Source organism: Triturus cristatus, chromosome 2_1 (genome assembly GCF_964204655.1).
Source record: "Triturus cristatus chromosome 2_1, aTriCri1.1, whole genome shotgun sequence".
Lineage (NCBI taxonomy): Eukaryota > Metazoa > Chordata > Amphibia > Caudata > Salamandridae > Triturus > Triturus cristatus.
Window position 1 is genome coordinate 1,072,485,274 of NC_140581.1, and position 25,083 is coordinate 1,072,510,356.

General features: G+C 42.9%; 1 protein-coding gene across 4 annotated transcripts in view; it reads left to right on the plus strand.

The window, feature by feature from the left end:
• Positions 1-19,781, plus strand: part of NFKB1 (nuclear factor kappa B subunit 1) — a 272,410-nt gene extending 252,629 nt beyond the window's left edge. For 2 of the 4 annotated variants that reach the window (XM_085636099.1, XM_085636108.1), the window contains 3 exons: positions 3,567-3,739; positions 10,349-10,511; positions 13,945-16,175. In XM_085636099.1, the coding sequence (XP_085492225.1) occupies positions 3,567-3,739; positions 10,349-10,511; positions 13,945-14,117 (509 nt within the window). In that variant the 3' untranslated portion in view covers positions 14,118-16,175. Of the gene's footprint in view, positions 1-3,566; positions 3,740-10,348; positions 10,512-13,944 lie in introns of all 4 variants that reach the window. The other 2 variants (XM_085636087.1, XM_085636094.1) reach the window with 2 other exon arrangements.
• Positions 19,782-25,083: the final 5,302 nt, after the last annotated feature.

Here is a 25,083-nt window from a genome sequence, read left to right on the forward strand (position 1 = left end):
ACCATGCACACAGCAGGAGTAAAGTATTGAACCACAAGGTGTAACAACTGTAGAATAAATAACAAAAATGTCAAGACATTGCTGGAATTGGTATCTCCCAGCAATGTGGGATATGAGAGCACTGATCCCAGTAGATTGGCAGAGCTAACCAGGGTACAGAGCACAGTGGAATATCGAGGCAGATGGGAGCAGGCAAAGACAACAGAGGTTGAAACAATTACACCACACATGTGGTTATAGTGTGATCAATTCTAAGCAGCTTTGGAAAGATTCCCCACGTAAAAAACTGGATATATAACCTATGATGCTTTTGTAATTTTATAGAAAACTAAATATTTTCGCCATCACAAAAACTTTGATGGCTGCATCTTGATTATTCATTTCCCCATACCAGTGATTATGACTATACCTAGCATGTATATGTATATATATATATATATATATATATGTGTGTGTGTGTGTATATATATATATATATATCCAATCAAGAGTTTGCCTGGAAAGAGAGGACGCCACACAGGTAAGTTCAAATCTTGTTACCATTTATTCACCGAAGGCAGTCAGTTTTTGATGTGATGATAGCGGCACCGCCTGAGCCGCGAGAAGAGCCCCGCTGTGCTTTGGGTACAGTCCTGCCGAGACGCCAAATCGACGTTCCGGCCTAAGGAAAAGGTTAAGCTGATGGAGGATGTGAACGGCGTGTAAATGACAGTCTGCCATCACAACCCACTTGGAATTTAATTAAGAAAGGCGAAATGCTGCGCAACTCACTGCAGTATCACAAGGCACCACAAAGACCAACAGGCCACGCGGGTGGCCACGCCCACCTGGGCGGGGCATGAATTGCTTAATTGTGGAGCTGTTACAACGTTGCAGCTTATCGCTAATCGAAAGCCCGTATCCCAGGAAGAAGTGCCGCAGAGCACGAAACGCGTCGGATGGACTTTTGAATTTGTGTCTGACAACACTGTTGATTTGCTCGTCTTCGTCCATCGAATAAAAGCTCTATTGAACACTCACCTTTTGGGGGCCTCTCTTCGCAGGCAAACTTTTGATGTGATATATATATATATATATATATATATATATATATATATATATATATTCTTTTTTTTTTTCTTCTTCTTTTAAAGATTGGCCCTACCTACGTTTGTTGGTTCATCTATTGTGGTGGATGGAATTGCATATCACAGTGGAAGTGATTTGTTCTAGCAGGCACAATCAATGCATGGTAGCCTTTTACATAAATCCCAAGGGACACCTGTGACTATTTATTACATTTTCATTTGCGTCATAACATAGTAAATGCAGCTTCTTAGGTAATTACCGTTCAAGGGCCCTCGTCACAGGGTAGTAGCCAAAAGGCATAACTTTTCTTTTCATAACATGAGCATGCTCATGTGAGTAACTTGTGACTTTCTGGTAAGTCCCACACATTTCTAGCAGCACTTAATCTTAGCATGCTTATCATGCATTGCACAAATTTTACAGGAACTTTTTCGGTACTTTGTCCGCTTTCTGTAACCGCGCTTATACATATACTTGCATAACTTGAATGTGTTAACTTGGGATTAGTAAAGAATAATAATCATCCTTTCCTGTTTTATTCTTTATTACTACGTCACAATTTCAACACCCATGCCATCCTTTATTATGCACATTTTCTAAGTTCATTGGCCCATGTCACTCCACTTTTTGTCATCCCTATGCCAGATTAATTATTTTGTTATTCAGTTTCCTATACCTGTTGTAGACTCTTTTGAGAATATCCCTAAAAGTTGCATGACGATTCAATGTGATCAGTTTCAATCATTTAATGTGAATTAAATCTTTTTCTGTAAAAACTGTAGGTCCCCTCCTTTTATATCCTCCTTCAGTTTCCACTCCCTTCTTTTTGCTTACTCATTTCCCTGCTCAAACTCTGCTTTCTGTTTTTCCCTTTATTGCTAACCAGCGTCTTTTTAGCTCATATCTACCTTTCTAACTGTTCAGTTTCTCACTATTATTTTTTGAGCCATATGTTTCTAACTACATGTATTTTGAGCTGGTTAATGAAGAGCGTCTGTGACCACTCCCACCTACAGCGTGAACAAATAAAAATTCTGTCCCTGTCTCTTTATATTAACGTTTCTCCAGGAAATGCAGAAAGTAGTGGAAATACCACTCCTTTGCACTTATTCCCATTTCCCTCAGCAATAGACAATAAATAAATAGTGCCACGAGTAACATAGAACTATTTGACTTTATGAAAATGTTATGCACATGGCACAAGCAGGGAGAAGAACAAGACAATAATATAAATCATCATTAGTGGACTACTACTCGCAAGGAGAAGTAGAGCTACCTGGGCGGAGAAAGGATTGAAGGAGGTGGAAAGATGCAAGGGGCAGGGGAGCTGCGCATTACGAGGGGAAGAGCATTCCATGCTAGCGGACCAAGGTGGTAATGGAGTAGAAACTACTGGAGGAGACACAAGAAGCAGGAAAGCATAGAGTAGAACCTGAGCGCAAGAGTGAAGAGAACAGGATATGAATTAACTTGGCAAAAATATTGAAACCAGATGCGCTTTCTGAAGAAGGCAAGGGAAAATGAGTGAAACAAGCAAAGGTTTAGATAAAGGGTGCAGTAAATTTTGGGGGACAAAACAAACTTTTGTGAATCGCAGCCGCCGTGAACTTCTGTGGTTGTCCTGTTCATGATTGTGAAACACTTGATGTGTGTACTAGCTAGCCCTTTTGACTCGTATGCTCCAACACAATTGTAAGTTTGGTGTGCATGCACTTGTTGATGTACTTATGAGGAGCAGCCCATGCAAGTAAGAGCGGTGGGGCCGGGTTGGAGGGGGGATGCAACAGACGACCACCAGGGAAAATTAAATAAATAAATAATTTTCCCTCGTCTGTCGAAATCCCCGGCTCCACCACCCCACCGCCCTTACCTGCACAGGCCGCTGCTGGTACTTATGCAAAACAGCATCTTAGTGCACACCCCAATTGGGCAAAGCGGCACAGGGATGTGAATAGTTAAGTATAATCCAATCAGTTGCAGTGGGTATCAGTGCTACTAAAGTAAAACAGTGCCAAAGTTAAATGTCGGTGTAAAATGTGTATGCGCAGTGGCGGCTCGCAGAGGTAATGTTGTGGGGTGGAAGGCGTGGCGGGGGAGGAGCTGGGTGGGGGGTAGTGGAGTCTGACATACAACGGCAGGTATTTATTTACGTTCACCTGTGCTGTCATATGTGGGACTCCACTACCCCCCCACCCAGCTCCTACCCCGCCACAGCCTCACTGCCCCGCAGCGTTACCTCTGTGAGCCGCCACTTTGTATGTGTGCTACTAAATGACATTTCCTTTCATGATTCAGGGATAGGAAATATGTGTTTCCACAAATCTTGATTTTTAAGGAAATATCCCATTTCATCTTCAGTGGCAGGCATTTGTTTCTGAAGCTTTCCAGGATCTTCTTCTGATGGTTCCATAGAGTTATCAACAAACGCTCTGATAAGCAGCAGCCATCTTGTAACAGGAACATTCTTTTAAAAGTGCAATATTTTTTATCTTATCCAGGAGACATGCAAACTCTCAATGAAGATGTCAAATTGAAACTTTACAAATTGTTAGACGTGTCTGATGCTAAGAAGAACTGGTCGACTCTAGCACAGAACTTGGGTCTGGGAATACTAAACAACGCCTTCAAGTTGAGTCCCCTGCCATCAAAAACCCTTTTAGACAACTATGAGGTAATGTATTTTGAAAATATATTTAAAAGTACTTGCAGAATAACGCAGCAAGGATGGTCACTATTTGTGATATAGGCTGTTCGTATTTGTTTTAGGTTTGACATGTATTGCGCTGGAGTCATTCCTGAGGAACATATTGTATTCCAAATTACCTTAAGGGACTTTAGGTATGCGCCTTCAGCCATTTGCTTCATCCAAAGCATACCTCAGCAATGAGGGCCTGGATCCTATTCACCATAGAATACATCCACTGTCTTTGTCTAGTTGTCAAGGCCACAGTTAGGTGTATTGAAACCGCAACCTCAAAAATTGTCCACGGACTATCTCACAGGGACTTTTGGGGGTCTCCTCCCTCTACATCCTAGAGGTCAGAGTTTGCTTACTAAGCCCTGCGTCCTTAAATGACTGCAGCAAGGGTAATTCTTCTCTTGCTTCACTGCTGCCAGGTCCGTTAACTCAGGTGTGTGTTTGCAGACATGAAATGGTTAACTGGAGATGAAAGCTCTCTCACTCAGTGGGAGGCTTTATTTTTTTCATTTAATCCACAGATGGTTCATGGACTAGTCCATGAACCTCTGCAGACCAAAATGATCAAGATATACAATATCGCTGACCCTCTCATTTTCACCCTACACCTTTTTTTGTGTTAATTTTTTGTAAACTACTGAACAGATATATACTAAAATACCAAAAGCACGCTTTCCTAGGTAAGTTCTACTTTTATACCAAGTTTGACTTAGTTTAGCGGTTTCTGTTGTAGGCATGAGCAAAATTCCTGTGTGAGGTAAAATGGGAAAACACATCTGTTTTGACAAATTGCCCCCCTTAAGTTGTATTTACATTTTATGGAATACATGAAAGAGGGCATGCTAGACATTACCTGACTATTCTAAGCAGTTGCCAAATTTGTTGCAGATCTGTCCACTGGGGTTAAAGTTATAGACATATCAAAATATTACTTTTCAATGGACAGTGTGGATGACGGACACTGTATAAAAAAATATTTTCACTAATAACAGTTACATTGATGATATAGTTAGGTGTTGGAAAACAAAATCCCAAACTACTGAAATGCATGTTAAAGTTTTGTAGACTAACTATAACTTGAGCCCCCATCATGCACTGTTTAAGTGCTCCCATATTACATCATTCTTGGCATGGTTAAAGACATAATTGATGACATCACCGGTTATATTTAAATAATAACATTGTTGAAATTACTGAGATTAGCCAATGATTCCAACAGTTTGCTATTTGCTTTGTAAACAAGGAGTAAAACAACAACGTAAATCAAAGGTTGGACTCATAAACTTGTCTGTTAGTTTTCGAAAGATGCAAATGAAATTATATTTCAGAAGTGAAGCACTTTTGATGAATGTCATTCTCTCTTTACTTGCATTCACCCAAAGGATGGGTGCAGTTGGAGTAGATAATTTGCAGAGAACTGACCGCTGCACATCATTGCACAATAGGCCCTTTGGCCAGCTATTGCTGTTGATCCAGCGCGAAAAGGGGGCACATTTTACATATCCTCCCTGCGTCACAGACCCGTCATCACACTAACTCATTCACACACGCATTTATTGGTGGAGCCCATAACACCAACACTCATACATTTCTCTCATGAGTCTGCACAAAGGAGGAACGATGCGCAGGACATGTGGGGGGGTACCTTATTACCTATAGGGAAGGAGAATTTATATTACAGAATATACATATTTGCATCACCACCTATAGGATCCTAACCTTAACATCAAGGCACTCCACCACTTGGTCGATGGACCAGTTAGTTGGACTGGTTGATGGCGATTTAGAACCAGCTAAAACACATTTACGCTTCAGAATCCTCTAATCTCCTAATGGAAAAACCACAAACTCATAATTCCTGTTCATCAAATTATTGTTTATCTAAATCTTATTTGCAATTATATAATTAGCATTTCGGTCAATCAAATTTTAATTTTTTTAGTTAATCAACACAAATCGCATGACATTTTATATTTACCTATTCTTGCTATTGGGGTCTTTTCTAATTGGCTCTGCATGAACCGAATTCTCTGCTCAATTGTCCCAATAAAACCAGGCCAAGACTCAAAGTCCGGAAAAGTTCATTGCTCAGCACATCACAGTCCCAAAGATCTCCAAAGGACCAGGAATCGTGCAAGCGTGTAGCTCATCTATCATCGCCTGTGGGGTCGATAGGGGTGTGCCGAGACTCCTCCCTATTATACTACCCTTTTTATAATAAAATTTTGGGTAACATGAAACATTTCTTTGGCCATACTAAAGTCTGATTGGTCCATTTGAGGAAAATTTAAACATCGTCCGACTTTCCCAGAGACTTTGGTTCTCAAAGAAGTGCTAGGTCACTTCCTCGGCTCATGACATAACCATGCAACATTGTTGTTTTCCTGGTTGTGGAAGTTCATTGTTTCTTGCATTGATTTTTATTAACTGAAGTTTGGCAGTCCTCCATGTTCCTATCCTTGACCAGGAACACTGTGCTCTGACTTGAGGGTGCCTGGAGATCTACGGAGCCATCCGAGTTTGCGCAGTAGACATCGTGCTCACGATTTCTGAACTCCATTTTGAATGCCATGGCTTGACAGGCCCGAATGCCAACTTAAGCAAAACAAACACAAAAGGGTAATTAATATGCGGAAATGAAGATTCTAATGTTAAACCCTCACTAATCCCTTTGTGTATTAGTAGTTTCCTAGCTTATAGCGACATTTAAAGCAATACTACTCACCCTTAGAAAACGTCACAAAAGCAACATAAATCATGCAATTTTCTATTACCACATCTCCTATTATTAATATGCGTACCATATTAGTCATAAAGTTATTCTGCCATGCAAATAGCAATGAGTCCCTTGTGTAATTTTGTGTTTACCAAAAATTGCAAAGTGTTGGTTAGTATAACACACCACTCAGTTAATTCAAATTATAATATAAATCGATTACGTAATTAGTATTTTCATGCAAAATAGAGTAGGTATACAAATTTTGCTATACCTGCTCCATCACTGTGAAGGGCTGAAGACTGAACAAGTAGGTTGTGAGGTGGTCATGGAGGGGTGGGCCCTGTGCATGGCCAAATGGTTGGCCCCATGCAGATGGTTAGGCTCAGGGTTTTAACATACAGCAAGCCTACTACTCAACCTTTCTTGTACAGTGAATGCAGGGCAATGCAGATAATATTCAGTGTGTATGTCCAAAGTCTCTGCTTAGTCACGGTTGGCCGCTTGTGGAGTGGTGAGTGCACACCCTGGCCACAGGTTATGTCCATTGTCAGACTTGTCTTATAGGGGGCTGAAGATTGTGTGCAGTGGAGGTTTGATAATTGCGAAGTGTTGAGCACAGAGCCTTGCTGGAGCCTAGGCACTGAGACAACTCCTGATGTAGATGGGACACAGGTACTGGCAGGAGGCTATGACTGAGATGTTGTGAGCAATGTAATCAATTATGTCATTTAACATGTTATAATTCATGTGATGTGTGAGGTCATAAGCAGTGCAAACATATGGCCCTGGGGGATGGGGTCCCCAGGGCCATTAATTGCACCCCAGGGTTGGGGGGGGTGGCAGGCACAGCCTCCCTCCCCATCGCTATTCCAGCCAGGCCCTGGGGTTGGGGTCCCCGGGTCCGAAAACCCAGGGAGGGGGGCTGGGTGCTCCTCTCTCCCTTTTTTTTTTTTTACTTCAGCTGGGCCCTGGGAGATGGGGTCCTTGGGGCCGAATTCAGCCCGGGCGGGGGGGGGGGGGGGGGGGTTACGTCCTCCCTCCCAATTATAATAAGTCCAGGCCCCATGGCAAGGAATACTCCAAGACAAAATCAGCCTGGGGATGTGGGCTGAGTGCCACTCTGCTTTTTTTTTCACTTCAGCCGGGCCCGGGGGAATGGGGTGTCTCAGGCCGTAATTGACTCGGGGAATGTGTGCCCACCTCCCAGTTATAATAAGTCCAGGCCCCAGGGGGCGTGGTCCTCTGGACCAAAAACGGCCTAGGGAGGGGGCTGTGCGCCTCACCCATAATATTGGTTATTAATCCCCCCCGGACCCTGGCCCACTCGGTGTGGACCAAAAAAAGCAAGCGTGGGAAATCGCCCTTGGTTTTTCTTTTACATTTTTGCTGCGGATCCTCCCTGAGTTCCAAGATGGCTGCCAACACTTCCGGGCTGAAGTAGTGGCAGCCAATCAGATCTTACCATGAGATCTGTCGGATCCACAGAGAATTTGCATCCCTAGATACACATAAATCTTATTTCTTTAATAACTCCAAAATTACTGAACGCATTTACTCCATATTACAAAAAGAGATCTTTCTGACCCAGATCTAGCTTTCTGACAAATTTGGTGTTATTCGGTTCAGGGTGTAGATGTGTCTAAAATACCTATGGGAAATTGCATGGGGAAAACACACCCCCCCCTTCCTTGGGCCGCTTGACAGATCACCCCAAAACTTTTCAGACACAGCTGAAGTGACTGGCTTGCTAGTTTTTTCGTGAGGATTCATCAAACGGCGCCAAAGTTATTAGCAAAAGAAAACGCTTTTCCTATGGAAGCTAGGTCCTAACTATAACTAGAGGTTATATATATGTGTGTTTGTGTATATATATATATATATATAGATAGATAGATAGATAGATAGATAGATAGATAGATATTCACTGAAAAAAACAAAGGTTACAGGGACGTTATGTTAGGCTCAGGTTACACTCATACAAAACCAGTGAATCTCATGACATGGTCAGTGGCATTTTTAGAAACGCTGTTTTTTTTTTGTTTTTTTTAATGCTTCTTTGGCCCCAAGAGGCCTAAGGGGTTAATGTGTTTCTACCCTGCCACCTTTTCTTTTTTTTACATTTTTTGTGGGACTCGGTTCAGCCGAGTCCCAGATGGCTGCCAACACTGCCTGGTTGAAGTGTTGGCAGCCAATAACATTTCAGTGGGCTGTTCGGCTCCCAGATATCTATATTTTTTAAACTTAAATATTTCTGAAGCTACTGAACGGATTGACACTAAATCACAAATGTGTATGTGTGTGTATATATATATATATATTATATATATACAGTTGATGAACTTATTTATAGTTCTAGGTTGTCAACATCCTGGTACTTCATATGTAAGTGTGTTTATTACTATTCCTGCACGCCTTGCATTTGGTGAAAGGAAAGAATCTAACAGTGTTGCGATTCCTAGGTTCAGTACTTTCAAAGATTAGGTGGATTTGAACTATTTTCTCTTTGATTGATTATGCTTTTCAGTATATTATACTGAGGTGATCTTGTTTTTCTGATCCCTGTTTGACAGATCACCCCAAAACTTTCCAGACACAGCTGAAGTGACTGGCGTACTTGTTTTATAAAGTTTTGTGCAGATTCGTCAAACAGCTCCAAAATAGTTAGCAAAACAAAAAAAAAACTTTCACCATAAAAACTAGGTCCTAACTATAACTACAGGTTATGTATGTATGTGTGTCTATCAACAGGTCACTATTTCAAAGTTAGGGAGCTGTTTAGTGAAAGAGAAAATTAGTGGGCTGAATAAAAAGAGGAAGGGGATGCTGTACTTATGCAGACATATCTCACTTTAATTATGTGCAGCCCTCTTAGAAATACACTAGACCTCAAAATACTATAACCTCATACTTCCACTAACATTTGTAGCCCACTGGTTTCTTACCAGCGTTAATATCGCAAGGCTCATTTACTTCAGCCTACTCTCAAGGAAAGACTTCAAATTAAGCAGCTCCTAGTGCAACAAAATGGAGTTCATAAATAAATCACTTTTATTTTTAGTGCTAAATGTTTGCGCTCTAATCGTTCATTGGAACTCTTTGGTGATGCTGCAGTTGATTACTAGGGAGTTAACTGACAGACTGCTGTTACTGTTGGAGGTACATTGCATGTCCAAATGTTTAACTGGCATGAATCAATTTATGGGCAGACCGTGATTGGAGTACAACATTTGCACCTTTGTGCACTAATGATTGAAGGACTGTGGTCATGCACCCAGGTGCTGAAGGCATTCATTACCCCTTCTAAATACCCTTTAGTGCATTTCTTACCATTTCCTGTGGCTCATTTGTCGAGATATATAATATCCCTTCTTTGGATTCTGTGGTGGGGTGTCTGGGGACTATGTTGATCACTTGGCTCCGGCAGCAGCTATAAGCAGAGCTGGCCTTTGCTCAGAGAATGCTCCAGGCGAAATCTAATTTGGCGCCTCTTCCACTCGCCCTCTTCAATTGTCAACGTATTGAAAATTTGGGAGGAGTAGGAGGAAGGTAAAGAGTGCAATATTCAGGCATGCCATGAAAAAACACACACAAAAAGCAGACGACCGTACCAGCAGCATACAATAAAACGTGTTTAAGGTGTTTCTTTGGACATAAGCCATAGTGAGACTGCTGCAGGGAGATCCCACGCCCTCTGTAGGGAGGTCCCTTGAGCGTGGGCCCAGCTCTCAAATGCTGAAGGCTGACCCTGGCGACAACACATTGCTGTTGACAAATTCAACTTTATATTTTTTTGTTTGGAATAACTTTCAATGTCCTGTAGCTTTATACTATATGTTTTAATGCTTTGTCGTTCCATTTCACAGGTATCTGGCGGTACAATAGCAGAACTTTTAGATGCCTTGAGGCTGATGGATTATGCAGAGGCGGTTCAAATCGTCCAAGAGTCGATCTCTAGTACCAAAATCGACCTCAGCAATGAGGAAACATCCGGTTATGTGTCCCCGGCAGTCACAGCAGACCAGATAGGTACAAATTCGAAATATTTGTAGATTTTGTTGGGGGAGGCTATACTATGTTGGTAATGTTAGAATATGGAATTTTCTAACCCATTTTATTGGGGTCGCGGGGAAGACCGGTTTTAATTTTCTCCATTTCTGCTTTACAAAAGTTTTATCTTGTGATGTATAGAGAAAATCCAGTAGTGGAGGTAAATATGTAGAAGAAGGATGTATTGATATTGGTTTCAGAAAGTATATTGTTCAGTCTTTATGGTAAGCCCCTCCAGGAGCAGCCCATACTCCAACTGACACTCTACCACAGGCATCCTTGCAAGAGAGCATGCATAGAAAATATTGCAATATGCAAGATGGAAACACCACATTATAATATACACCAAATGTAACACACCGCTTCCCCTTATACAGAACAAACGAACATAAAATTAATGTAAGATAGAAACAAATCAATAAATTACGATAAAATCTTGCTAAATAAAGGGCTGAAAACAAACGAGATGGCACAAAATGCACCCCATGTAGAAGCATATGGAGCAAAATGCTGCTCCATGTTACCACACCACAAACCCAACATCTGGCCAGACTAGCATGAAATGAGAGATGACACAGAACACCAAACATTAGGAGGAAATAGACACCACATAAAACACCAACATGGCACTCCACTAAAACCTCACACGCAAAAGCAAAAGGAGGACCCTCCTACTCACACACCCAAACGAAACCCATTAAACCTCGAAAAGAAGCAACGGGTGGCTTACACCCCACACAGTCATCCCTGAAGAGAGGGCTCCTAGTGTAAAAGCAGCAAATGGGTGGCTTAGACCCAACACATCATCCCCAAAGAAAGGGCATCATGTGTAAAAGCAATGGATGGGGGAACTACACCCCACTGGTGTATCAACAAGCAATGGGTGGCTCACACTCAACATGTCATTCCAGAGTGTCTAAGAAATAAATGATGTGACATTAAATAAGAGCAGAATTCACAAGACTTAAAATGCAGCAGAAACACAGTAAAATTCCCACGCACAGGAAAACTTGCATGCTAATAACAAAGAAAAAATAAAACTGACGTGACAATAAATAAGTGCAGTCTCCATGCACAAGAAACTTGTGCACAAGTAGGAAAAGCTCACTGACACAGGAAGTTTTATCATGCAACAGACAATGAAGAAGAGTACTCTACCAAAAGCACACAAAGAGCAAAATGCAACAATAGACAACATAATCAAATTTGTAGCGCATTGAACATGTAAATTAAAACAGCAATAAAATATTCAGTCTCACACTGGAAACCAGTGCTTCACTCCGGTGATTGACTCCTTACCCAAAATATCTCTGAAGACTGAGGTGCCCTATGCGCCTTCAAGAAGATTGGAGAACTCAGGTCTCTGAAGTCCTAGGTTCACTATACACCCTCGAGAAAATTGGAGGACTCTGAGGAAATCCCAAAACCCTACAACTGTGTAGAAATGAGTCCCACGCCTAAACTTGAAACTTGGTACAGCAAGATTATGACCTCGACCTCTCCCGTGTTAACAATAGTGTGTCCCGGCAGTAAGAATAATTTTCATTAAAATAAAAATGCACTTTACCGTGATGGTGATAACTTGCTTAAAAGGGATAAGCCTCTCACCCAACTTGCCTATGCCATTCAGTCAAAATAGAAACCGATGTTATCGAACAGTTGTCTTGCGACTGGCCATAGAATTTTAAAAAATTGCTCCCACAATGACTTCTATGAATACTGCGCGACCTCACCCCCCCCCTCCCCGCTGGCCAGGGCATCGGGGAAGAAGAAGAGAAGAACAAGATGGAAGCACATAGAAAAAATACGTCCCGGTTGGCTCCGGCATGTACATGCTGCAAAAAGTGCTGCGCTCATGGAAACAACAAGGAGAATGCCTTGTCCCTCATCTGTGTGTCCAACTTCACCGCAATACCTTCACACATCTTTACATGACACTTTGGTCTAGAAAAGGGTGCGCAAGCCGCCTACCTCATGCAGCCCATTCAAATACTGCACACCAGCAACGGCACAACCGCTCGGCACAAAACAATGCCGCAAATCGGCATAGAAAGACAGGACCCATAACAAACCTGACAATTTCCACCAGCGTAAATCCTCAATCTGGAACAGTGGAAAATTGTTTTTAAGACATGGGTTGACCCTCAGCCGGTTCCTAATAACATTAATAAAGTTGATGCCACTGCAGGTCTCCTCCACTAATAAGCGCACGCTGCCAATAACTGCACATCGGCAATTGACACAAAACTTGAGCAGGAACTGCTAGCATAGCTGCCAACAGAGTCAACCATGTGGACACCTGTACTAATACCCTGGAGTGATGGCTGTTAGATGAAATATAACACTGGTGGGGCGATTTCCAGGGCATAGTGGATTTCTGCAGGCTCCACTACCTTGATACTCCTTCTCGATTGCAGAACAGATCTCTTGAAGCTCTCCTTGTACTCTTCGATTCTCCGTTTCTCTCTGTAGGTTAACTTCATTAAACACCTTCCACATGTAGTTTCTTCACTCAATCGTCGCCAAAATATGTTATGATGACTAGAGGAAATACAGTAGTCAAGGTAAAGATGTAGAAGAAGTATTTATTGAACTTGGTTGCAGATAAGTGAATGGTTCAATCTTTATGGTAAGCCCCACCAGGTATATGGTTCAGTCTTTATGGTAAGCCCCACCAGGAGCAGCCTCCCTGCTGCTAAGCCCATACTCTAACTGACACTCCACCCACAGGCATCCTCGCATTCCATTCCATCACAATGCACACCAACATCCCACACAGCACACTCACGCTGGCTGAGCAGCAAGGACCAGAGTATCAGGAAAGATGCATAATACCATAAACCAGATATAAAATTTTTAGTCCTGAACAAGGAAGGTGCCATTAATGTATGACGAGTTCCATTTTTTAGGCACTAGACCCCATGGGATGGTGTATTGAGTATTAGAACACTGAAATGTTGGGAGCTCCATTGAAGACAATGGAGTTCTCCCTGCTTCAACGGGCCGATAAAGGCCCGCAGAGCAACATTCCAATGTTTTACAAAGGCCTCTCGGAGCTCGAGGGGATTCAAATCCCCTCGAGCCTCGAGAAGCGTTTGTCTTATTTGTTAGAGCATTCTGCCCTCTAGTGGCAGAATGTTCTAATAGCCTTATAGCTCTTCGTAGCAGGGCTATACCGGCTATTAAAGTCCCGCTCCCTTCTTAAAGTCCCTCGCCTTTGGCTCGAGCCTTTAACACGGGACCGGGCCTTTAATAGCCGGTATAACCCGCCCCCGGCGGGCTATAAGGCTATAGTGTTCCCCTTTCTTGGGGAACATTGGCAATCCATGTTGTGTTATTCCCAACCCATTCCAAATATTAGTTTGTGTATATGTGGCGTGATAATTTCATGCTTGTGTTTTTAACTTTTCAGGTGAAATGTATGTTCCTAAGGCCCAGGACGATAGCATGTGTGACAGTGGCGTGGAGACCTCTTTTCGGAGACTGAGCCTGTCTTATTCGGAGTCTCTGACGAGTGGGCCTTATGTGGAGAAGCCAAAGTTGCCACTGACTACGGAAAGGAGCGCAGTAACTCACCCCTGCTGAGCCCATGAGCCCGAACTTCATGGAACCGACCATATCCAAGGGGTGGATTGGGCGCCAAACCTAAGAATAGTGCACTGACGACCAATGGGCACGCTCACACTTTAAACAAATCTAATCTCAAATCATGAATTGCCATCAGCGAACCCGCGGCTGCTGTCGTGCAACATGGCGACACCTGTTTTTGGCGCCACGAAGTCTGTGTCTACTGAGTTTTCACAATCTCCACAGCGCCTGGAAGGAAAGGCGACATCACAGTGGTGTCAACACTGAAAAATCTGGAAGGCTGAATGTGGACGTTTTTAATCAATCACCAAAATGTACTGACTTGAACGTTTTAACAAGAAAATTTCACGTAACAATTATTCTTGAGAACATATTTATTGAGCCACCTTAGCAAAATGAAATGCCTCCAGACGTCTGATTAGTAGGTAGCTGTGTTGGTAGCCATCTTTGTTTACATCTGTCCCTCGTCACACTTAATTCTGATGTAGACTGTGGCATTTACTAGGACACGGAGAGCAGTCCCAAGTTATAGGAACGCGTGCATATAGGTAACATTCGGTGAAATTCGGATTTCTGGTTGTTTTTCTGTTGCCAGCATATTTATTGTCTTCTAATAGAGCAGCAACACCTACAGCCACTCAAACGTGTTTGAAGTTCAGTACAAGGACATACATGACACCGGCTCCTACATACATGCGAGTGGTATGGTACACAGGTTGGACTGACAATGCCTTTTTTATCCAACAGAAGGAACGGCAGATACCATCTGCATAATAATGTACAGAAATTATATCTAGAACTGAAATAACGATGTGAAGCATACGATAATGATACCTGTTTCAGTGAAAATCAGTGCAATATAGAAAATATATATTTTTTTAAAATAACCTTTTGTATGTATAAAGCCCAGGTTGAAACGCTGCCCGTTGAGAAACAAGAGGCATATTTACAAGGGCTTTATCTCTGCTTTTTTGGCTTTTAAAGCCAAAAAAGCAGAGCTAAAAATATCGCCCTATTAACAAGAGGGTGCTAACATGCATTAGCGCATGTTAGCACCCGTTTACCCAACGCCTCCCTTTGCATCTCTAATGAGATGCAAAGTGGGCGTCACTGAGCAGGACAACCTTGTAAATATCGCTGATGTGCACATCGCGATATTTACAAGGCTGCCAACGCATTTTAGCAGACGTTAGTTTTGGGCGAAAACCGCTGTTTTAGCTGGAAACTAACATCTGCTAAAATGCAGACTTAGGCATACCTATTATCGGGGTGGATTGTGCTGCTACGACCCTGTGGATCGTATTAGCAAGGTTATCGCCGGTTTGCAAGGAACATTGCTGGAAAACCAGCGATGTGCCCTGCAAAACGGTGATCTCCCCGCAATCGCTGGTAATTATATCGCCCTGAGGAAACGCGTTGTAAATAACACGCTAACATGGCGATATAATCAAGCGATAGACGGCGATAAATAGAAAAGCGCTAATCGCGCTTTGTGTCTATTTATCGCCATCCTTGTAGATATGCCCCCAAATTGGTAAATTTGTAGTAAAACAGGCGATGATGGCCATCGCTCGTTTTATATTTATTTGTACCTTAAACTATATAGCATTTCCAACCTCTCACCATCTTACACAATTCTTCGTCAACTGCACATCACCACACTTAAGATGTGCATTTTTTGCGTCCAGAATGTTTTCAAACTGCGCAAGAAGATGCAAATTAACCACGTGACGCAACACGAGCAGCTACTTCTAAATCCGTTCCCAAGAAGTAAAGGCCTGGGTAGCCGTAGCTGGAGCCTTAACCGACTACGGCAGTTCACTTCACCTCGGTCTAACAAAAGAAAGCTAATACTGCCCTCCAGAGGCCAAGAAGCAGGGTCATGATTTCCCAGATTATTTTATATCGCCCTAGTAGTCTAAAAAACGCATCAAGTCGAATATAGAGATGAGAATAAAATTCAAAGCCGCACCTATCGTCTGCAATATCATCATGACAGTACTGCGGCGACCTTACAGTCTTCCAGATAAAAATTCAACACATACATTCACACCCGCCAATGGCTACAAAGCAAAGCAGATTCCCTGTGCCACTTTCCTAGCAATTCAAAAATAATAATACTAAAGAGTGGAAGGCGATTTTCTGTAGCATGACGACTTCTTCTAGAACTACCTAAACGCTTGGGCACCAGCCCCACATTTTTACCAACAAATTAAACGGATCCATAGTTCCACCGTTACTACCAGCACAGATAGTCTTGACAACATAACACTCTTAAATTGTTTGGGGTTCATGCACTATCTCGTTACGGTAGTTACAATTATATCCTACGCAGTTTTGTATCTACACAATTATTTTATATCCGTTTCCGCTGTCACACTGGCAGTATGACGTACAATCCTATTACTTCTTGCTATTTATTTCCTAATTCCGATAATCTCGAGGCGGATTCCTATATTTTATTGCTATTATAAGTGCTGCCGCTCTGTTCCTCAGTCCAGCATGCCCAGTGAGAGACAACAAATAGGCTCGGCTGGGCTCAAAGAGCCTATGGACGAGCCGAGTCCTGTAAATAGTTGGGGGCATATTATCAAGCCCCAGCGATAATTATTGCTGAGCGCACTGTGCACACTTTTTATTATCACCGGCTGTCGCTGGAATATATCGCCAAGCTAGCGCCGTACTGTCAACGCTTAGCGCTATGGCGATGAATATTCCAGCGATAGCAGGAAAATGGCCAAACATCGCTGAAAAATCAGCGATGTCCCTTTTAAAACGGCGATAAGCTTGGTGATAAGGCCCTGTGGCCTCGACCCATAATCCACCTCCCATGTTAGGTATGCCTTAGTCAGAAATTTAGCAGACGTTAAATTCCTGCGTTAAGGCAGAGTTAGCGCGATTATGATTTTTCGCTACGCCGCGTTGTTAATATCGCGAAGCTGCCTTAGTGATATTTTCCCGTGTTGTTTTGACAGCCACGCCTACTTTGCATCTCATTATCAATGCGATGCGAGTCGTGACAAAAATGGGAGCTAAATCAAGGAAACACGCGCTAGCGTGTCCTTGTTAATAATGCGATGAAATTATCACCGCTTTCCGCCCGAAAACGGACGCTAAGCCGGCGATAATTCTATCGCCAGCCCTTGATAATATGCCCCTAGGTATCTAAATCATGTAACAAATATTCTGCAAAAATGTGATGATCTCTTTAAAATTAAAAAAGGTATGTCTTTGGTATGCAGACGTTTTTTCATCTTAATACATCAGATTATTTTTGCACAATATTGGATAGTTATTTCATGTGCGATAGCGAAGAAAAAGGAGGCTCTGTAAAATAAAATATTTCCAGAGGATCATACAGTTTGGTCAAGTGAGGAAGTCAGGATTGGGCGAGGTTTCACTTCACGCACTAGATGGCTACCTCTCTCTCGCTCCTTGTTAACACCAAAGGCTTATGCATTGTTTTTAAAAAAAATTGATGCATGATGGGAAAGCTTTTAGCAAGTTTTTTTTAAATCTGAAAACTACCCCAGACCTGAATCCATTTGTTGTAGCACATGAAACGTGGATGCTGAATAGTTTGAAAATGTCTGCTCTGAGTGCAGTATTTTCTACATAGGTATTCTGCAGAGTGGGTGTGGCTTGGTGATCCTACATACTGATGTCGTGTGGTCAGGATTCTGCAGAGCCGGGGCATCAATATCAATAAGGCGGTTGCAGTATAGAGCATGTTGGTGTCATCCAGCTCACATGCTATCCGTTAATATTAGTTATAAAATCGTTGAACCAGAGACAAATTTTCGGTATTGGATTTTTCTTTATAATATCCAAACGTAAAACCCCTAACAGCATGAAATGTTTACCTTGTGTTTTTTTTATATCCTGCTCATAGGTTATATTCAATTCTTTCTTTTGTTATTGTAACATTCTTAAATGAGAATTTGTTGCTTTGAGCATTAGTCTCCTAGTTTTCACTGTTACCTTCTTCTCATCAGCAACTTTACATGCCCCTGTAACCATCCTGAAAAGATGTGGTTTCTCTGGGATGTTGTTTCTCATTTCTCCAGCTACATTGAATTGCTCATGTACAACGTGGACAACCATGGATAAAACTGAAGTTGACATTTACAGTGATTAGAGCAAGTTGTAAATTGGCCTCACTAAATGCCAAAACTCAACAGCTAGTCCAGATGTCTCCTCCTTAGCACAGCTCTCCATACCTGCTGACTGGGATGTATTTTTTTCACGAAGCCAGAACTTCATCTTGCATCTGTTGTTTGTCATGTGCTCTGTTTAGTTTTAGGTCTGACGTTAGCCAAGACCTTTTAATTTTAGTGATATCCGGCATATCATTTAGGGGATTTAAGCTAGCCCCCTACGTTCATTGGTCTGTTGTGTTATTCATATTTTTCTTCTGCCCGCTATCGCATATAGTATGGACAACTTCACTGTGTGTGACAATATGTTGCTCTTTCAGAAGGAGCATTTCCACACACACATTAGTTCCCTTCAGTATTGGGGACTGCTATGGCATTATGTGCTTTTTGAGACCCCAAAAAAGGTTTGCTTTCCTCCACTTTTTAAAAATCTTTGGGACATTTTGAAAAGACCTGACAGTTCCAACAACTATAACCGTATACAAAAACCATTTCAAAACAAGCATTGAGAAAGCCAAAAGTCTGATTTTTTTCCTGCAATATGTGCTCCACTCTTCCAGTGGCTAAACAACATTTTGGGGAAAACAGCATTCTTTGAATTTTAATGTCTTCACATACCTCATTACCTCATTTTGACATGTGTTCTTTTTGGATCATTTTTGGCCTGACGCCTCTTTTTTTTAGCATTGCTGAGGTTTTATGATGCTTTATTAATCGTTTGCGAGTCAAGGACCAGTTACATTTAGAAGTACTTTGAATTCATAAGACCTACTCTCTCTCCCATTGCCTTCTCTGCAGACACTGAATACAGAAAATGTTTTTTTCATTAAAAATACTGCCAGATTTGTAAATTTCAGAAATCTCTGATACTTCGATTTTGTGGCAGATTAGGTTGAACTCCAGCGTCGGCCTTGCCTATTCCTGAATTTTTTGTCACTTTGCTGGTTAACATCACTACATTGCGAAGCACTCGGAGGCCCCTTTGGTCCTTTTGCTCCTGTGCTTAAGAAAACCGTGAATAAATCAGTAAAACAATATACAGAAAGCTATCCAAGTAAGCGAAAAAGGACAGCATTTTTGCTGGGCTGCTTTAGCCTCTTCCAAATGTTGAGACTATCCAGATGGGAATGGATGGTGCAAACGAGGAGGGTGCCATTCCTAACTGAGTTAACCGTTTTAATAGCAATCTTTAAACAATCCTCGTATAATAGTTAAAGGCCTGATGTACTAATAACCATTCACAAAGCAGAATGTGCATTTCGCTCACCAATTGGTTTGAGGATGGTATGCAGCCTTATTTGCTACCTATCTGTGAATAGGCGGCAAAGTAAAGTGCCCATTTGCAGGAGCACCGGTGATTAGCTTTGAATACAGGAATGGTGGCCTGCAATGCTCAGCAGACCTCCACCCTGCATTTGCATTCCCAAATGGATAAAAAAAAATGAATGCAGCGTGTGTCCAATAAAAGGAAGGACAGGCCTTGATTAAAAAAAATAAAAAAAAACTTCAGTTTGTGAAGTTATCTGGGAAAAGAGGAAGTAGCACCATGGGCCATTGTCTAAACTCCCCATACTCCCCAAGGCCACTAGACACAATACACAAAATTACCAATAAGCTATACGACCCCAGATTAAAGACTGGTAACTGATCAATGGTTTGTATCACTAATTGCGGTTATAAACGATTGATACATACCTATGTGACTCATAACTACTTTCAGTTTGGAAAGGGTTGCAAAAGTACTTTTACAAATTTGAAAATCTTTTCTTACCCCTAAAAGGGCTTCAGCATCTTATAAAAGAAACACTAGCTTTGCAAGCACAAAACAACTTTGTACATCAAGCTCTAAGGCACGTCATCACGAAGGTGAAGCCGCTTCCAGCCACAGCATTTTTAAACAGCATCATGTCCTTTGGCTTCCTCGCTCTGTGGGTGAATAATTGCCCCACAAAAATGTACGCCACAGGAGACTTCCGTAAACCATGGAAATACATTATTATGTTTGTGCTCATTTGAAAAGAATTTAATTTCCTTCATACTCTGTGGACTTTGAGAAGAGATTACACCCTACCCTGGTATGTTGTCCAGTATGGCCCGAATCTAAGGCGCAAATACCCTTCCAGCGTGGCATTTGCCCGCACGTGTGGGACTGTGGAACATTATACACTGATTAAGTGAGATTCCTGCTACCTTCTGATCCCGCGCAAGATTTATTTTTGTAGTTTAATAATTTTATTTATTCTGGAAATCATCAAAGCTAAATGCGGCTTGTGGAACTTATTCCAAGGCCAGACAGCAGATTAAAATGAGGGCTCGCTCTGGCAGTAAACTGTTGAAAAGATTCTCACCTGCTCACACTCCAACTTAAGACATTGCTGCATGCTTGTGTGAATGCACATAGAACATAGTACAGAGCAATGAGCTATGTGTAAATTACCTTCCGTTCATTTGTGAATTTGCACATCCTTCATTAATCATCATACAGGCACCTTGACCAATGTGCAGTTAATTGTGGCCCAGTTTGTAACATTAGATGTCCTCTTAGCAAATGTATTTGCCATGCGCCTGCCCGCTTCCATCTCATTCTGTAAGTGATAAAAATGTACTGGGATAGGGCTATATTTGCCCTATGTGTCAAAGTAAAACTACCTGGTAGTCTAGAAGTAAATGGTGCTTTAGTGCTGGATAAGCTGAGCTAAGCAACCCTGAAGAAGAAACGCACACTTTTCTTATATGTGCATACATGATTTGCTACTGCAGAGAAAGAATGTATCCTGAACTCTCAAAATTTTGAATATTTCATGACTTGTTATTCAGCACTACCTGTAAAACATATAGATTACTAGCCAATATATTTGAAAAGCTGTGCTGTAACATGAATTGCTTGGTCTCAATTTTAGAGAACATTTGGAGAGGGGGAGAGAAAACCGCCAAACCACCACAGGGCAGACTGCGCTCACTCTCTGGATGCAATATGATGCTGGTATTAAAACATTTCCGGGGCTGCTTTTAGATCCCTGTCCAGCTCTACTTCCCGTACAAGAAAGTGTTAGTACCTGAGGAAGACTGTGTAAAGTCAACAACCCACTGACAAACATTCGGACTAGAACCAAAGCCATGTTGACATTTAGTATGTTTTATAACTCAAAGTGCTTTGAGAGTTATCTGATTCTACGGTACAATATGAACATAGAGGCATTGTAGTTATGCAGATACAATTTGTTTAACAATAATACCGACAAGCCAATTTAGTGTAAATTTCATTGAATATATTTAATGCCCGCAGTGCGTAATTTGTAAAAAGTGCCAGTGCCTTCATCAGGAAGCCACTGCAGCTTACACCACCCCTTTGCCCCTGCTAGCTATGCCAATGGCAGTACCAACACAGCTACTAACCCTCACACTTCTACAAGTGTGACAATCCAGATTATTCCAGACCACCAAAGCCATAAGAATGACTTGGGTGGCAGGTTTTGGTCATTTTGTATTGTACGTTGATTTATAAAAACAACTGCTGTTGTGCTCATTTTAAAATTTTAAAGACAACGCCACCATGTGGCAGATGGTCATAAGTGCCAGTGCTGACAATTAAATGCAGGTGCCCAGCACCGGAAACCACCGACTCAAATTAAGATGAATGCCGGTGAATCCTAAGCATTGCAAAATAATGTATTCCCCCGCGCCTTGTTTTATTGCTGTAAATATGTTTTTTCTGTGCGTTTTCTGTTAAGGAGAAAATAATATGTCTTTTGAATGAGTATTTGTGTTTTACTTTTGTAATAAAAAAAAGATCAAATCAAGACTTGCCATTGATCTTTTAGTTTATATTTTTTCCTGTCTGTGATAGATGTGAATGTAGAAATGAGCAAAAAAAGTTATTAATAATCATTAAGCAGCCCTCACAAATATTGCATTGTAGCTATTAGTGACATAATGCATGTTAATAATTCAATGAAATGTTCACAGATGTGTTAAAATGTTATTAAAGCCCAACTGCCAATACTACCCGTCACTCAACCTCAACAGTATCACTTCGTGAATTGCAAATCAGATTTTGTAAAGATCTATTGTAATTTCCTCATAAACTCATGTTCCACTTGCCTGTGCTTCACTTAATTCACAATGTACATTTTGAGCCGGGTACACAGCAAGTCCACAGACCATAGTGCACAATCTTAGTTATTCAATAGAGGAAACTGATGAAACAAGATTATCCTTTTATTCATCAAATTTGCTAGTTTCTAATTCAGTACTAACATAATGATACGCAGCAGGGACGGCTTTAGCGCTGGTGGCACCCGGTGCAACAATCATCATTCATCATTCGTGCCCCTATGACCGCATCCTTGGATTCTCTCACTGCCACCGGGCAAAATGCGCCCCTCATCTCTCCAATCATAAGTTATTGCTAGACACAGCATCCCACCCACCCCCGTCAGTGCCCCCTCCATAGGTCAGCGCCCACCAGTCGCACTGCCCTAAAGCCAGCCCTGATACGCAGTACTCGCACAGACATATAGTGATGAGCTGCTGTGGTCATTGATGCACCAAAATGCCAACTGTACCGGATGTGACGTCACACACCGTTTGATGTCCGTGATGAAGTCACAATATTGACTTACACAATATTGACTTATCAAAGCCTTCGAACATCAACTGGACTTGGCCCTTTTCCCAGAAATTTTTCGCTTTTCTGTGGAACCACATGTGTAAATGCAAGGATTGAATGTGTGCAGACTGGATTTCCCCATTTTAAAAATGTAACTTAAAATGGATGCCATAGCTGTGTGGTTGCGCCGTTTGACTGAGCTGGGTTGACAGTCTAGGCGTTATTTCCCAGCAACCCCAGCTTTTGGAGGGAAGCCTGGCACCCAGGGTGCTCTACCCCTCCCCCTAGGCCAGTTAGAGCCAGTTTCCCCAGATGCTTCTAGAAGCTTCTGGCACTGTCTGGAAGGTGGGGTGAGGGGCGTCTAAAGGGAGGAGCTGGGTTGCCATGCAGTCAGTCAGAGGGTGGACCAGGGAGAGAGGGGACCTGCTGCCAGGGGTTACCGCCACATAGGCCTGTGTGCTGGGCCCTGAGCCTACCTACCCCCCTACTGTCCACAGGGAGAGGGAAAGATATAGTTGGGGCAACGCAAACCTGGAGAAGCCCTCGCAGGAGTTTTAGGCGGTAGGATCAGTCAGGGACCTATGCCTCTGAAGGTGACGGGGTTTAGGCGCTGCCCTTTAAGTGAGTGAGGGATCCTGAACTACCCACTGATCTGGCCCGGCGAGAGGAGAATCCAGGGACGACAGGCAGAGACTAATTAGTCCGCCTTCAGCCACCAACGCAATTTCCCCCCCTCAAGAAACCCTCAAACAAGGGGCAGGAACCAAAGAGCGCTATTCCCAAGCTGCCCCCGGGAAGGAGAGCGCTATTTACAAGCTGCCCCTGGAAGGAGAGCGCTATTTACAAAGAAGAGCACTATTTACAAGCTGCCCCTGGAAGGAGAGCGCTATTTACAAAGGAGAGTGCTATTTCCAAGCTGCCCCTGGAAGGAGAGCGCTATTTACAAAGGAGAGCGCTATTTCCAAGCTGCCCCTGGAAGGTGAGCGCTATTTACAAAGGAGAGCGCTATTTCCAAGCTGCCCCTGGAAGGAGAGCGCTATTTACAGAGGAGAGCGCTATTTCCAAGCTGCCCCTGGAAGGAGAGCGCTATTTACAAAGGAGAGCACTATTTCCAAGCTGCCCCTGCAAGGAGAGCGCTATTTACAAAGGAGAGCGCTATTTCCAAGCTGCCCCTGGAAGGAGAGCGCTGGATTTGGTGAGCGCTATCTTTGAAGTGGCTGTGCCTGCAGCCAGAGAGAGTGACAGCCTGCTGCTGGGAGGCCGCCGAGACGCCTGCAGCCGAGAGCCCGGTGAGTGGGGCAGTGGGGGAACCAGTGGCGTGGAGGGGGCAACGGGGCACATTATCGGTGCCCGCCCCGGGGACCCTTCACATTTTTGGGACCTTGTGGGGGCGCACTTGGAGGGTGTGTCGGGGCACATTGTCGGTGCCCGCCCCCGGCGTCGTGTGGGACTGGTAGTGGAGGAGGGGGGGCAACGGGGTACATTGCCGGTGCCCGCCCCTGGTGCCAGGAGACTGCACAGCTGCCCCACAGGACAGTGGGCAGCTGCAACGGCCTAGAGGGATGCTGGAGGGGGTGGACACCTCGGAGGGCCCACGGACCTGCCCGGACTAAATGCAATGCCTAGCGCTGCAGTGGCTGGCCATGGTTGATGCTCCCAGAGCTTGCCAAGTCTACTGCCCCAAGAGCTTGCTATGCTGAATGCTCCCAGTGAGGGCCCTATCTGAAGCGCCATTGATCTGCCAGGTGTAGCACTATGCTATAATGCCATATTTAAAGCGCTATGGTCAATGCTAGTTGTGCAGCGCTATATTCAAATGTCATGCTCTTAAGCGCTATGTCAATTGCTATGTTTTGAAGCGCTTTCGCCGTGATATGTGCAGCGCTATATTCAAATGTCATGCTCTTAAGCGCTATGTCAATGGCTATGTTTTGAAGCGCTTTCGCCGTGATATGTGCAGTGCTATATTCAAATGTCATGCTCTTAAGCGCTATGTCAATGGCTATGTTTTGAAGCGCTTTCGCCGTGTTATGTGCAGCGCTATATTCAAATGTCATGCTCTTAAGCGCTATGTCAATGGCTATGTTTTGAAGCGCTTTCGCCGTGATATGTGCGGCGCTATATTCAAATGTCATGCTCTTAAGCGCTATGTCAATGGCTATGATTTAAAGCGCTAGTCATGTGTTGTATGCAGCGC